Source organism: Marmota marmota, unplaced genomic scaffold (assembly GCF_001458135.2).
Source record: "Marmota marmota marmota unplaced genomic scaffold, marMar, whole genome shotgun sequence".
Taxonomy (NCBI): Eukaryota; Metazoa; Chordata; class Mammalia; order Rodentia; family Sciuridae; genus Marmota; species Marmota marmota.
The window spans coordinates 1,659,842-1,676,188 of record NW_025999930.1 but is presented as its reverse complement, the minus strand read 5'-3'; the positions used below and the strand labels follow the sequence as shown (position 1 = coordinate 1,676,188).

Genomic DNA, 16,347 nt, shown 5'->3' with positions numbered 1-16,347 from the left:
GTGGGTGTCCTGCGGGGCGGGGCCTGGAGCGGGGCCTGCCCTCGCCGTGACCTCTGGACTCCTGTGGCGTGCGACGCTGGAGTTGGCGGGCCGGTCGCACCGTGGGACCCTGTGGGAGCCGTGGGCGTCGGGGTGGGCGCTGGAGCTGAGGTGATTTCCGATCTGGTGGGTTGGACTCCCAAGAAAAACCTGACGTCTCAGGGATTCTTTTTCCGTTCGGGTTCCGCTCCGCGCGGCGCCGAGGAGGAATAATGGCTGCCACCTACCAGGTAGCTGGGCCTTTTCTGGCTTTCTTTATTGTGGCTGTCGATTTTTCTGTTTTGATTTGCTTGCTTGCTTAAAAGTCTTGCCCGATTTACCCTGGAGTTAAGTGGGACCGAGTGACCCGATTTCTAGTGTTTACTGTGGGGAACGATGTTCGGGGGGTGAAGGCCCCGTGCATCGCACCCGACCCCAGCGTTCCACCATAATTTGACCAGAGTTTGGGATTTAGCCTCTCGTCTTTTCAGTTTATTGTTTTTTATTATAAAATTATATTGTCTTTTTCGAGGATTTGGAAAATACACAACATAACAAAGAAGAATGTTAGAATTCCAGTCTCCAAACGATCACCATTAATATTTTGATGTAGTTTTATTTCATTCTAGTGTGTATACTTATACTATTTTTATGGTTTTATAATCAACAGTATTGTTTAAATTTACATTGTAACTTTATCTTTAAATACTTAATGAAATCAACATTTTCATAGTCACATAATATTTCTTTGTGCAATGATTTTTTTTTTTTTTTGCTTTCATTATAAAACATATGGAGAATTTACTAAGAAATACAGAGTAGGGCTGGGGCTCTAGCTTAGTGGTAGAGCACCTCTTGCACTCCTGAGCCCCTGGGTTCTATCCTCAGCACCACATAAAAATAAACAAATAAATAAATAAAATAAAAAATAAAAAAGAAATACAGAGCACACTCCGGTAACCATTGGCCCTGGCAATACAGAAGACTGCAAACACTTCAGTAACCCAATCAAGACCCTTCTTCCCTCTGACACGTTTTATGATGATCAGTTTTTTCATTATAGTTTTACCTACCAAGTTTGCATCAATAAATGATAACATGTGTTTTTACTTTTTGTTAACTTTATGATATGCCTCAGTAAATGATACCATTTATTCTTTTTGTTAACTTTATGTAACCGTTTCTATCCTTTCATATTATGCTACTTTTAACGTTATAATTAAATCTGGTTTTTTTTTTTTTTTCATTTTGTTGAGTAGCATACCCTTACATGAAATCAGTTAATTTATGTCCTTTACATTGTTGATGATTACTTGCCCCCCCCCTCCCAATTTTGGGCTATTCCATATAATGCTGCTAGAACATTTTTGCACATAACTAGCAATGAACAGGAATTCACATTTCTCTAGGATTATACATTTAGGATGGAATTGCTGGGTAATAGAATATGCCTGCCTGTTTCAGCTTTTTTTTATTTAATTGCCAAGTACTTCAAATAGTTGTGCCACTTTGCAGCTTTCCTAGCAGTAAACAGTTTCCTTGACTCTTAATTCCTTGTTTCTACATCAGTATGTATTATTATTCCTTCATCTTGGTTTCCTTTAAGTTTTTATTGAATACTAACAAAAGTAGAAAAAAAGTACAAGTATATGAATGTGTGGTGAATTTTCACTAACCTGATTCCTGGTAACATCACTCAGATCAAGTAAGAGAAAATTACTGCATGGTGCAATGAGACAGATATTATTACTCTCTTTACATGTATGATTATACTACAGGTGTGACTGCATCACAGCCAGAGGAATGAAAAGTTGTGCTCCGTTTGTGTACAGTTTGTCAAAATAATTCAGCTGTCATGTATTACTAATTGGAGCAAATTTTAAAATTAAAAAAAAGGGAAAAATTACCAAATTTCATTCCTACTTCTACTTTCCCACCACTTTTCCCTGCCCCGCAAGGGTAACTTGTTCTGACTTCTACCATTAAATTGGTTTCTGAACTTCATATAAATAGAATCAAGTAGTGTATGCCCTTTTGTGTCTGGTTCCTTTATGTCTATATTTTGTTTCAGCATCATTCATGTTGCTGTATTTACTTGAAATTCACACATCTTCCTTGCTGTGTGTTATTGTTTGAAAATATCATGCTCTGTTCATTTTGTTTGTTTGTTTTTTGTTTGCAGTGCTAGAGATTGAACCCAGGGCCTCACCATGCTGGGTGAGGGTTCAGCAGGTATGGGCTGTCCAGTTCTGATGTTGGCAGTCATTTGGATTTCCATTCTTTGGTTATTGTAAGCATCTTTTTAGAGATTGGAAAATATACAAACTAACAAAGATTGTTAAAAATCCCAATCTGTAAGCAACTACTGTTAATATTTTGAACAATGTTTCATTTGATCAATATTATACATTTTAGAATCAGTGTGTCAATTTCTATTTAAAAATCCTGCAGCCAGGCACAGTAGCAAGGCCTGCAATCTCAGCAACTGGGGAGGCTGAGGCAGGAGAATCACAAATTCAAAGACAGCCTGGGCAACTTAGTGAGATCCTATCTAAAAAAAAAAAAAATAAGAAAAGGGCTGAGATATAGCTCAGTGGTAGAGCATCCCCCCCAAAAAAAAAATCTTCCAGGGATTCTGTTTGGGTTATGGGGGAAACCTTACTCATGGTACTGTGGCACAGCCAAGTGGTTAATTCAACCACTGTCACAGAAGTTGAATTAACACATTATCACAGCTGCTGATTTGAGACTGTGGAAGAAGAAATTAATGAAGTAAGCAGAGTAAAGCCCCTCTCCCCTAGAATATATGTCCAGTAGCCAAAGGGGGGGGGGACAATAATTTTTTCTAAATGATAGATGTATGAACTAAACCTGGATATGGGGAGAGAAAGTAGAGAACTAAAACAGAAGTTCACAAACAGAAGCCCAATGGAAACTAAACACACTAAAAGAATTTATACAACAAAAAAGATGAAAATATGTAGCTTTTGCACTTTCACAACAAAGTTAACTTTTAATATTTATCACAATGCACAGAGAAAATTGGCAAATCTGTGGGACTGAAAATCAATATTGGAGCTCAAACTATAGTCATACTTGGAATTGCTTCAAAATTAAACAAGGTACTCCCTATAATTGTAAGGGAGTCACTGAATACAAAATAGAGAAGAGGCATGCCTCACTTAACCATAGATGTATTTGTTTTATAAATTCCTCACAGTCTTAGCACCCATTGCCCCAAAACATACCATAACAGGCATGGGTGCTCCAACCTAGTAAGCTGTAAATTAAAATCAAGTCTGGCATTTACATTATTAGTCTTAGCAAAATGGCATCCTGTGGACCTTTACCTCCAGTTAAAATAGTTAATGTGGTTATATTTGTTTCTGATTATTTCTGTAATTACTACAAACATTGGCTTAAAAGACAAAATTTTTTATCTTCTACTTGTGGAGATCAGAATTCCCATGTGACTTTCAGTGTATCCACAGTCTCATGCCCTCTGGAGGCTGTATGGGCGGGTCTGTCTCCTTGCCTTTACCATCTTCTAGAGGCCGCTCATATTCCTTGGCTTACTGCCTGATTCTCCTGGCCAGCAGCATAGCATCTTGAAGTCTTCCCCTGACTCTGACCATTCTTTCTTTCTCTTGACTAAAAGGCCTAACAATCACATTGTGCCCACCTATATAACCCACATAATCTCCATCCCAACAGCCTTAATTTTATCACATCTAGAAAAGTCCCTTTACTAAGTAACATTTTCATAGTTTCCAGGGACTAGGGAATGGATGTCTTTAAGGGGCCATTATTCTCTGCCTATCACAGTGACCTGATATAAATTAAAATAGGGCTTTTAAAGATTGAGGCCTAATATCTAAGACCTATTTGGAGGAGGGGTGTTTACCTCCAGTACTCTGCCCTTTTTTTTTTTTTTTTTTTAATATTTATTTATTTTTTTAGTTCTCGGCGGACACAACATCTTTGTTTGTATGTGGTGCTGAGGATCGAACCCGGGCCGCACGCATGACAGGCGAGCGCGCTACCACTTGAGCCACAGCCCCAGCCCCAGTACTCTGCCCTTTAACTGCATAATTTGACTTCTTATTAATCTTGGAAAGTAGAAATGGTGCCTCATGGTGGATCCTACAAACCTAATGCTGTGGTCCCATCCATTTAAGCCCCCAGACCCAATATTATAAAAATTACTTACTCCATTCAGGCAGTGACTGGTAAATATTTCAGTATTACAGATTTGTCCAATAAATTCTGATTGGTGCCTATTTCAGCAGCCACTAAGTCACAGTTTGTCTTTACCTCAGAAAGGGCATGACACATCTTATCACAGTACCTGGAGTTTATTGCCATGTTTTTAAAAGAAACTCATCATGTGTGTCAGTTTTTCTAGTAATACATCAATACTGTCATATGCCTATTAATGACATTTTCCTCATGGACACATACATTAATTCTTTTGCTTTTCTTCTAAAACGTGCCTTTTAAAGCCTTTTGGGATGACCCAAAGTGGTTTGACTAACTGATGTTTGGCTGTTACAGGATTTTAATCTGAGATTCACTTTTACATATTATACTAGGTCTTTGATTCAGTAACCCCAGTGACACTTCCTCTTTGGGGAATGGAAGATCTTTTGTCTTCTCATTCTTGTTTCACCTCCTTGTGATGATGGAACTAGTATTCCAACAGCTCTCCAAGAAGGGGGTACATATCATTTAGTCTGTACATATCTAGAAATGTCTTTATTCAACATGCTCACAAGGTTGATGGTTTGGGCATGGGATATTAGAAGAGTTGCTCCTCTGTCTGCCTTTCTATAGGAGTCTCTTAGGAAGCCCCTTGCCATGCCACCTCTGCATCTATTATTGAACCTGTTTTTCTCCCTGGGAGTTTTAGGTTTTTGTTTTTATACCAGGTATTATTTTTTTAATATTTATTTATTTATTTAGATGTAGTTGCACATGATACCTTTATTTATATGTGGTGCTGAGGATCGAACCCAGGGCCTTGCACTTGCTAGGCGAGTGCTCTACCACTGAGCCACAACCCCAGCCCCTATACCAGGTATTATAAAAACTTTATTTTTGATGTAATTTTGTAAAGAATCTCAGAATTTGTCCTTTCTAAGGCATCAAGAAAGAATGGAAAAGAAATACTTATTAGAACTTATTTTGCCACGAATTTTGTTGGGTTGCCTGCACATATGCTACTTTTTTTGTTATATGAGATTCCACAGTTTGATTTTGCACATACTGAGACATGTCTGGATTGTGGAAATACCCATTTGTAAAAAATTGCTTGGAGAAATGGAATGTTTGAGGACCCGAAAACCTGCTTCAGTCACTCATTTCCTTAGATTTCCCCATCTCCAGATTTTTGTCACATAATAGTTCCCCATTTCATTCTGCTTGTCTTACTTCTCTGTGCACACTGTTGCCTTCTGCCTCTTCATGTTTGCCGTTTCAGGGGGTGGTGGTGTTCAGTGATGTTACTGTAGACTTCTCCCAAGAGGAGTGGGAATACCTGGACTCTGTGCAAAGAGTTTTATACAGAGATGTGATGCTGGAGAACTACAGCAACCTGGTGTCAGTGGGTAAGGCTATCTGCCCCACAGATTTCAAGATCTGTTAGGAATGTCTGCTTTCTACATTGTGAATTATTTAGCTGCCTTTAAAATAACTCTGAATTTGTGCTTTCCACTCAGAGAGTTTGAACTTTGTGGAGATGGAAATAGGTGGCTTCATTACAGTGGAAATTTTTCTGGTTTTCTGTGTCCCTTCCTATAATTTCACTTATTTCTTTAACAAATGACTAGAAATGAATTCTGGGACATCCCAGCATAACTGTTTTTTTTTTTTTTTTCCTGTAAACAGGACTTTCTATTTCTAAACCAGCTGTGATCACCTTATTGGAGCAAGGGCATGAGCCCTGGACAGATGGTCCAGTGCCAGCTAAAAGTCAGTCCTTACATAAGTGGCAGAAATCAAGAGTGTTGAAGAAGAGCAGTACAGGTGGTAATCCATCTATCTGTGAGGAGGTGACACCTTTGAGTCTGGAAGGTGAGCCTTGTAGACCTTGATCTATGGATCACTTTTACTTTTTTAACCAACCAGTCTTCTTTTACTCCCTTGAAAATTATTGCATCTACATTTGTATTTAAGTATTTTCTTAGCTACTGGAGGAATACAAAAAGGTACTCCTCCAAGTCACCAGTAGACGGCGCCTTTTCTCCTAGGACCAAATTTAGAATCACCTCAAGTGCTTCTTAGCTCTTGGTGGCTATGGGGCAGATTCCAGAAGAAAGGCCTCAGACATAGTAAGATAGTTCTACATTGATTGGTGCCAGTAGCCCTGGAAGTTCATGCCTGGAACTCTCCTGGACCCTTCTCTGTGTGTGTGTGTGTGTGTGTGCGCGCGTGCGCGCGTGTGCACGTGTGTTGAGTTTAATCTGTATAATTTCTCTGTAATAAACTGAATCCATGAGTATAACTGTTCTGAGTCCTGAGTCATTCTAGTGAATCACTTATCTTAAGGTCTTGCAGACCTCCTGAATGTACAACCCTATTCCTTTTGTGCAAAAAGGAAAAAGTTAACTCATTCTGTGATTACATAATAAGAAATGTAAAATATCTAGCGTATAAATAAATAGCCCTTCTATGGTTGCTGTTATGATGGAAGAATTTCTTACCTCAATTAGGTTGAAATGAGCAAAAGGTGTGGGTAAAGACTTTAACATGTATTCTGAGGTGTGCCTAATCCCAGCTACATGGAAGGCTGAGACAGGGAACCACAAGTTTGAAGCCAATCTGAGCAACATAGCTAAACTCTATCTCAAAAAAATAAAAATAAAATGGACTACGAGAAAACTAGAGAAAAATACTCTAAGAACTCCAGAAGTCTATATAGTGATTCCTATGAAACTGTTGCTGAGTGCTAAAGCAAACATACATAGAATTAAGCCACATCAAGGCCAGCCAAAGAATGGCAGCAAGCTGTAATCTGAACAGTTCCAGAAGATAGCATAGAAATGAGAACCAGAATGTGCACTCCCTAGTATAGAATTAAAGTATTCTATAGAAAAATCTAACCTAGCCCTACCCTAACAGAGCTTAATAAAATCCATGAAAGGATCAAACATCCTTAAATCACCTGTCTACTAGAACAGAATACAAAAATCTTTGATAAAAATTAGCAAAGTTGGGCTGGGGTTGTAGCTCAGTGAGTGGTACAGTGCTTGCCTCGCATGTGTGAGGCACTAGGTTCGATCCTCAACACCACATAAAAATAAATAAATAAGATACTGTGTCCACCTACAACTAAAAAAAAAAAAATTAGCAAAGTTAAGCATTTGACAATATAACATTCTCGATTTCTAGCATTCAATTATAAAACACTAGATGTTGAAAAAGAAGGAAAATAGCATAAATAGTCAAAATAGTCAACAGAAGTGACAGATGGAATTAGCAGACAGAATGTTAGAACAACTCTTCTAAATATGTGTAATAAGTTAATGGATTTAGGGGAACCCCTCCATGTAATGGCAAGAGACTGGAGAGACTACCTGCAAACAGAGCAATAAGAACTTGTTTTATTCTCTTGCATCTCAAAATTTTAAAGTACATGCAACAGTAGTTTTTCAGGAACATGTCTGGATTCCAAGGAATAAAGACAGTGATTCTCGACAGACAGGAAACCAATAAGGCACTGTGATTGCCCCATCTTGCTTTGTTGAGAGAGTGAGTCTTAGGATGCAGCTCAGAGAAGTCGGAAGAGCCCAACAAATTCCATGAGTAGAGAAGACGGAGCTGAGTCCAGGGTGATCAAGGCAGCACATGTTCAGAGGAGCACAAAAGGATGAGCTGCAGAGTGAAGGAAGACTAAAGATCTGCAGAAGGGCTCCTTTGAGAGTTCAACAGATTACTGGTAAGCAGATGGGGAAATACCTGAGGCTTCCAGAACCATTTGGAAGGACTAGAAGGACCTATGCCCAGCACTCACACAGCCAGGAAAATACCTGCTCCCACTATCCAGACAGACTGAAAAGCCTTACAACTCTTCATGCACTGATGAGACTGCTCCACAGTGTCTTACCTCAACTGTCAGGCCATGGAACTACTCTAAAAGAAAGATCTAAAAGGATCAGGTGACAACTTTCAAGTAATTTAATGATCTCAAAGCTTATTTAAAGGAATACAAAATCTAGTACTCAACAAGACAATTCACAATGCCTCATGTTCAATACAAGATTACTGTGCATGCCAAGATAGAAAAAGGATCCATAATGAGGACAATTTTTGTTAAAACCAACCAAGAAATGGTAAATATTAGAAGACATTTTTAAAGTTATAACTATATTCCAAGTGTTCAAAAGTTGAGCCAGACGTAGAACATCCTTTTAAGCACCCATATTGTTTCTAGAGTAGAAAACCAAAAAGCCTGCATTGGGTTGTACAGTGGATTCAATATTTCATGTTCAGAAAAGGTTGGTGAACTGGAAAGCAGCAACTGAAATGCAAAAGAGGAATGGGTGGATGTGACTTTTGGAATAACTTAGGCAACCTAATATACAAGTGTTTGGAGTATACTCCAAAGAGAACTGGCAGCAGAAAAAATATAAGAATGACCGAAAATTTGACAAAACGGATCCACAAGCTTCAAAGAACTTCAAATATAAGAAGCACACATATTTAAAGACTGTAAGACATAATCAAATAGCTCAAAGACTGTGTGAGCATCTCAGGTTTCATGATTTTTTATGATCTTTAATCACATGGGCAGTTTCAATTATGGAAGCTAGTGTTTCTCAGTTGGTGTATACTGTACTTCAAGATCTGGAAATCTCATCTAAAATCAGTTGCTGCAAGGTGGTATTCATTGACTTTTATAATAGGCCCATCTATGTTCCACACAGAGGGGTTAGACAGAGAACTTCCAAGCTTCTAACAAAGTCATTAAACTGGTAATCACTTTTTGTCCACAAAGTATTCTATCCTGTCAAATCAACCTGTATGAACTTGGACAGTTCTGTTGGTTCCCATTTAGCATATGCAATCCGTAGTGTTTAAATATTGAATTTATAGTTTCACAATACTAGGTAGTGCATTCCCAGTCAGATATAATGTCTAGTCATTTAATATATTTAGGTAAAGAAAATGTAAAGTCTGTTCATTCCAATTCTTATCCATGTTTCAGCAGTTCCACCAGTGGCTCTCATATCCTTACACTCTAACTCTGTCCCCCAATAGGGTTTCTCTAGTGGATGTTTGAATCATTCTGTTTTGTGTTTCCATGTCAAGGAGTTCCAAAAAGTTTCTTCCTCACCTCTTGGTCAATTTGTGTTTGTGCATTATGAGTACATAAAGCCTTTGTATTCCTAGCTGGGGGGTGGGCTGAGGGACCCTGACTCTTTCATCAATCTTTACCCTGTTGAGTCTGATCACACCATAATTTGATATATGTATGCATCACACAATGATTGTGCCTTGCAGCATTTTAAGTTCTTCTTGAATAATAAATAGCCCAAGTTTTGTTTACCACCCATCCGTGTTGAAGGACCAACACAGACTCCTACTGATCCACCTTCCTTCCAGTAGTATTGTACTGAGACATTTGTTTGCTTCCATCAATGTCCACCTTATTCATCCCATTTCTTAATTTAAAGACAAGTGTGGGTGTAACTCAGTGGTAGAGCACTTGCTTAGCGTGCATAAGGCCCTGGGTTCCATCCCTAGTGCATGCGCGCGCACACACACACACACACACACAAAAAAAAAAAAACCTTTAAAGATTTCTACCCTGTTTGATGAGTCTCTTGAATCTCCCCTTTATATTTCTGTCTTTCTCCATTCTCTTGCAGCTTACTCTAATTTCCATAACTGTTTCAGCATAATTTTTTCCTTTGGTAGCATCCCTGTGGCTGTAGCTCAGAATAGATGAAATGCAAGCTCGGCCCAGATTCTAGATCACAATAACAAAGGCATTTATTTTGTAGTTTGCTTATTTCATTTTAATTTGCTTTTCTTAATGTGTCTAGGGAGCCATCTAAGAACACAACATCATTTAAAATATTGTGATTAAATTACACAGCCTTTGGCTGTTAGGGCTGTGAACTACATTGGCAGGCAAGAGAAAAAAGAGAAGTCTGGTTGCATGTCCTACTGCTTAAAAAGCAGTCCACTTAGGTCAGCAAGTATGTGAAGGCCTTGGCTGCTCTGCCTGTGGCCCCAGCCCAGAGTGCAAGACAATTGTCTCTACTATTCAGGTATAGGTTAGAACTGCCAAATGTATTGTTTAAAGGCATGTAGAAAAATCTCATCTATGTGAAAGTCACTGCCATAAAGGTTCTGGTTATAGAATAAAGAGTAAATGTCATGTCATCAAAATTAAGAGAAGCTCAGGTGCCTTTTATAAAAAGCAGCCTTTTGAAATTTAAAAACTTAAGTAGACTTGCTTGGTTGACAGAGAAGTTATAAGACAGCTCAAGAGCTTTCAGGCCTAAGACAAAGCTATGTTGCTTAGATGTTAAAATCTTATAGTGGATTGTGCAATTGCTGGGTTGCCACCTAAAATATTTTAATGTAATCTATTGAAAACGGTTTTACCAAACTGTAAGTATTAAAAAGTATATGGGCAAAAAAAAAAAAAAGTAAGTAGTGAACCAATTCATCAGGAAGTGGATCTGTTATTTCTGAAGTTCACTGATAACTTTTTACTTCTAATAACCAGCTGAGCATGAGTAACTACGATTCCAGTTTTGGATTAACTAGTTACTGAGAATCCAAATTTTGTCAACTGCTCTTTCAACCTTCCTTGTCCCAAGCCATGATTTCACTATGTGTCAGTGAGCCAGGATCATTTTAGCAACCCCACCTTTTGATACCAGCTATAGTTTTTGAGATTACCAAGCCCACTCTTAGATTCAGGAGTTTACTAGATGTATTATCAGATTGCTTGAAGCTGTTTTAACCACATTCATGGTTTATTACACTGGAAGAATAGAGATTCAGATCAGCAAAGAAGGGGCACATAGGAGAGGGTCCAGGAATAATGTGGTATGAGCTATCATTTGTCCTTTTTCAGGGGAATCACATGGATAGCACTTTTTACTTTTTCTGATACAATATGTGGCAATACACATGGAATACTGTCAACCAAAGCTTTTGTGTCCAAGGTTTTCATTAGATGTTAACAGACTATTTTATGTAACTCAAGCTCTGAGTTACTCCATGCTGCATAGAACAGAAGTTTTCAGGCTGTGCCTAAGCCTTTGTTACTCCATTTTGTAAAGCAATAGTTTGCTATAAGCTGCTCTGTTTTGTGTTTAAGGGTTGAGGTGTAATGATTCCACACCTTGTTTGTACAAATAGATTGTGGGAAGCCATTCTGACACGTGACTGGGCGGCTCCCGTTAAGGGTCTGAGGCGTTCTGGCTGTGTCAGAACTTTCCCGGCCCTTTCCTGATGAGAGAACCCGTCCGTGTGGGGGTGTGACTGACCACTGACCCCGGGGGCCCAATCACTGACCCTGACCTTGGAGTGCAGTCCCCCCTCAACCTTCATTGAATGGAATTCTCCCCTGAATTTCTTGTTCCCCAATAAAAGGCTACTCCCAGGCGTGTTCACTCTCTCTCTCTCTCCTGCTAGCCCTGAGTAATCCTTGCTGCCCTGCTGGGCGGTTAGAGGAGGGAACCAGAGAGGGGAGCCGTCTCGGACCTGGCAATAGAAATAAGGTAACTGAGTCTGTGTATTTTATTCCGATCTCTTCTAGCTAACTTTTATGCCAAGAACCTCATTAATGAAACCATTGCGCAGGCCGCATGGTGGAATAGATAACCACTATCTACCTGCCATAACCATAGGCATAAGCTGATAAATAAATTGTGCTAGTAAGGATAACCACCTGTACTTGGGTGCAGTGGCACATGCTTATAATCCCAGCAGCTCAGGAGGATGAGGCAGGAGGATCACAAGTTCAAAGCCAGCTTCAGCAAAAGTGAGTGCTAAGCAACTCATTGAGACCTTGTCTCTAAATGAAATACAAAATAGGGCTGGGGATGTAGCTCAATGGTCAATCCCCAGTACCCCCTGTCCCCCAAAAATGACCACCTCTGAACTTATAAAATTAATCAGAAGCACATGGATACATGCGCATATGAAACTCACATCAGACAAAACATGAGCTCATCAAACATGCCAGACCACCAAATGATGCTACCCACTCACTCAAGACCCATAAAAGAAGGAGCATCCCAAGACAGGACAGAGTGGCTTCCTGACCCCATTCAGCCATAAATAAAATGAAATTATGTCATTTGCAGGAAAATGGGTGGAACTAGAAACCATCATGTTGAGCAAAATAAGTCAAACTCAAAAGGTCAAGGATCATATGTTTTCTCTCATATGCAGAAGCTAAAGAGGAAAAAGGAAAAGAAGGTGGTATAGATCTCCTAAAAATCAAAGGGAGTTCAGTAGACGAAAGGGACTAGGGGGTTAGAGGGAGGGCAGGAACGGGAAAATGCCGGAAGTGATACTGGCCAAATCATATTGTTATATTGTGTGCATGTACAAATATGTAACAACAAATCCCAACATTATGTACATCTGCAATGTACCAATAAAAAATGTGGAAAACAAGACATACCACCTCCACCTATTAAACTAAGAAAAAATAATAAAAGCAAAACCTATAAATCTAAAAAAAAAGAAATTAAGATTGGAACAAATGAAATTGTGATTGCCCAGTTTATGACTATCAGGTGATCCACAATTTTCAGTGAACTGCCACTGATGAAAGTGGTGTACCTGAGAATTTATTATTCTTCAGTAAAATCTGAAAATGTGGAAAGAAACAAACGTGTTTGGTCTATATTAATGACGTAGCATGCTCATGACACTAGGTAAATATAATATTGTCAGGGAGGACATATTCAAGCCTTAAGAGTTTCTCTACCAAGTGGCGGGCAAGGGTCAAACCTTTATTCAGGCTAGGTTAATCCTTTACTGCAGAGGATCTCAGAGTGACTCAGTGATTTGTCTCCAAATTTAAGCTTGTATTTTAGTGCTGGGATATAAAACAACCCAATTTTAATATTCTTACTATACCACATCACCCATTTTATTTTGTCCCACTTATCTGAACTTACAGATTTCTCCCACCATCTGTCACCAATGTAGCCATTGCTCCACAAATAATGTTTCATGGAATTCTTAAAGAAAAAAAAGCATTTTCAAGAAATTCACATATTTTGAAGTCCAACCATGGCAGTCTTCCCTAAGTCCATCCATTCCTGCATGACTCATTTGATGGTTTCCCTTAGGCTATAATCAGTCTGGATTTCTACCTTTTATCAGCCTAACTTCAGATCATTTCCAATATATTATTTATTAGCAAGCTTTCTGTCCTTTCACCTCAGAAATATCCTCTGGTTTTACTTATTTAATTCATGTCATAGGTATGATATTCCTCTCCTTTTTACAATACACATGTATGGTAATGTATTATAAAAATGTATAACCAAGCAAGCCTTCCTTCAATTTGGATGATCATGTAGGACAATATATATTTGTCAATCCTCCCAAATAATTCAGTCATACAAATGTTTGAGAATCATTGACAATCGCTTATTCATTTCTTTCATCTTCCTATATGGATTTATTCATTCTTTGTTTTCCTTGTTCATTTGTTGAAAGGCACAGCTCTAGTCAGTAGTGCCTTACTATTCACTATTAATTTATTTGAAAAGATTTTTTGTTTCTATCTTTCCAACCATAGAAGTTTTATTTCTCCCAAATTAAGAGAGGAGCAAATGTTTTATTTTTATTTCATTTCAGATCAACCATTGAAGTCTGCATCCAAGAATCAACCTTTAAAGGGAAAAATTTGTAATGTAAAATCATTCCCATTAGAGTTCATGGAAGGAATTATAAGGCCATGCTCAAGTGTCCAAGATATTTGGGAATGTAAAGACCAGTTTGAGGGACCATATTCTTATCAAGAAGCACATTTCAGCAAAGTAATAATCACCCGTGAAGATGTACCTGCTTTTGATCAGCAGGTATCTCTTACTCTATACCACAGATCTGGAAATGAGGAGAAACCATATTACTGTAAGGAATGTGGGAAGGCTTTTAGTCGTGGATCACAACTTACTCAACACCAGAGAACTCACAGTGGTGAGAAACCCTATGACTGTAGGGACTGTGGGAAGGCCTTCAGTTGTAGTTCAGCACTTTCAAGACATCAGAAGACTCACACTGGTGAGAAACCCTATGAATGTAAGGAATGTGGTCAGTCCTTTAGTTGTGGCCCATATCTTCTGCGACATCAGAGGATTCACACTGGTGAGAAACCTTATGAATGTAGACAATGTGGGAAGGCTTTTAGTTGGATGTCATATTTTTCTCAACATCAAAGAATCCATACTGGTGAAAAACCCTATGAATGTAAGCAGTGTGGAAAAGCATTCTGTTGGAAGTCCTATCTTACAAAACATCAGAGAATCCATACTACTGAGAAATTCTATGAATGTAAGGAATGTGGGAAGGCCTTTAATAAGACCTCAAAACTTGTTCAACATCAGAGAATTCACATTGGAGAGAAGCCCTATGAGTGCAAAGAATGTGGAAAAGCCTTTATTAGGAGCTCAAGCCTCATTCAGCATCAGAGAATTCACACTGGTGAAAAACCCTATGAATGCAAGGAATGTGGAAAGACCTTTAGTTGTAACTCATACCTTTCTCAACATCAGAGATTTCACACTGGTAAGAGACCCTATGAATGTAAAGAATGTGGAAAGACCTTTAGTTACCACTCAAACTTCACCATACATAAGAAAATGCATACAGGTGAGAAACCCTATGAATGCAAGAACTGTGGCAAGGCCTTTACTAGGAGTTGGAACTTTATTCAACACCAGAGAATTCATAATGGTGATTAACTCTATGACTGGAAAAAAATACATACAGGATTTTTTGATGGTTCAGATTTTTTAAAACCTGAGAGTTAAAAAATAGTAGACCATCTTATAATGTAATTGTTAGGAAAAGCTACCAATGGCCTACAAAATTTACTAAGCCTCCCAAATTCCACACTTACAACCTTATTGTAAATATCAGAAAAGTTCTTATTTGAAAGTAACCATGTGAATTTATCTCCTTAAATAGACCATAGTTTATTCAGAATCAACTTTGCAACCATTTCAGATTTTACTATAAAAGTATGGATATGTCTAAATCAATAATTTAACCACAAATTCTTATTAATTTCTTTATTCCACATGTTTGCACTGCCTCCTGTTATTGACACATTATATTAATATTGACCTGTGTTTCAGGACCTTATTTGCCCTTACAGATACTCAATGTATTTAAATATATAAATTTGATATTTTATATAACAGATTTATATCTGTTTGTTTTAAAAAGATGGACTTACTTTCCCTTTTATGAAAATATCATAAAATTTTATGTTATATAAAGAAGCACAAGGGAAAAATCTTTTATTTCTATCAAAAAATCCACTGTCAGTAGGATCCAATGATATGTGTTTATGAAATATTTACATGCCATAATAACATTTTTTACCTACCATTTCTGTGCCAAAGAAATTTTCCTGTCAGTATATAGATCTCCTATAACTGTTAATGGCTTCACTGGGTTCCCTATGATGCTGTATTTATCAAATACCTTTGATTGTTTGCCTCCAAGTTGGGAAGGTCATGAACAATGTCCTTTAAAAAATAAAAATTTTTCTAGACATATCTTTGTACATTTATTTGTTTTTTTTTTCTTTTTTAGGAAAGTTTTTATTGCAAATAATACATAAATACAATTCTTGTGAAAAAAAGATTTAAACATCAGAAATTCCTAAGTTCTTGTTTCATGCCTATCCTGATCCCTGTACACTTTCCAAATGTAAGCACTGTTATTAATCTTTATGAATCAAAATCTTTTATCTATGTTTTAAAAACTGTTAATGTTTTATGATAGTATATTTATGCATTGTGAAATACAGGTGAAAATTCTACCTCATTGTGTGAGAATCAGTAAGTTTGTAAACCTAAAGTGCTTATTTGTTTTATAATAAATATTAGGCAAACGTTGGCCATCGGGATAATTATTTGTGGAATAGAATTTGTTGTATACCAGTTTACAGATTTCTTATGATGATTGTTGTACTATCGGTGTTATAAAAATTGGGGAGACTTTCACCAGCAACTTTTCTTTATTGAATAAAGTTTACCCTGAAGAATCAAAAGCACAAACTGACCCTAATATATATGAAGCATTTTACTCAGACCATAAGATGCATAGATATTA

At 37.8% G+C, this 16,347-nt stretch overlaps 1 protein-coding gene across 1 annotated transcript; it reads left to right on the top strand.

The window, feature by feature from the left end:
- The first annotated feature begins 13 nt into the window (after positions 1 to 13).
- LOC107159659 (zinc finger protein 383-like) lies at positions 14 to 16,131 on the top strand. The gene is made up of 4 exons (XM_015506258.2): positions 14 to 269; positions 5,498 to 5,624; positions 5,905 to 6,090; positions 13,861 to 16,131. Exons 1-4 carry the CDS (start codon positions 252 to 254, stop codon positions 14,964 to 14,966), a joined length of 1,437 nt encoding a protein of 478 aa, XP_015361744.1. The 5' UTR covers positions 14 to 251; the 3' UTR covers positions 14,967 to 16,131.
- The last annotated feature ends 216 nt before the right edge of the window (positions 16,132 to 16,347 follow it).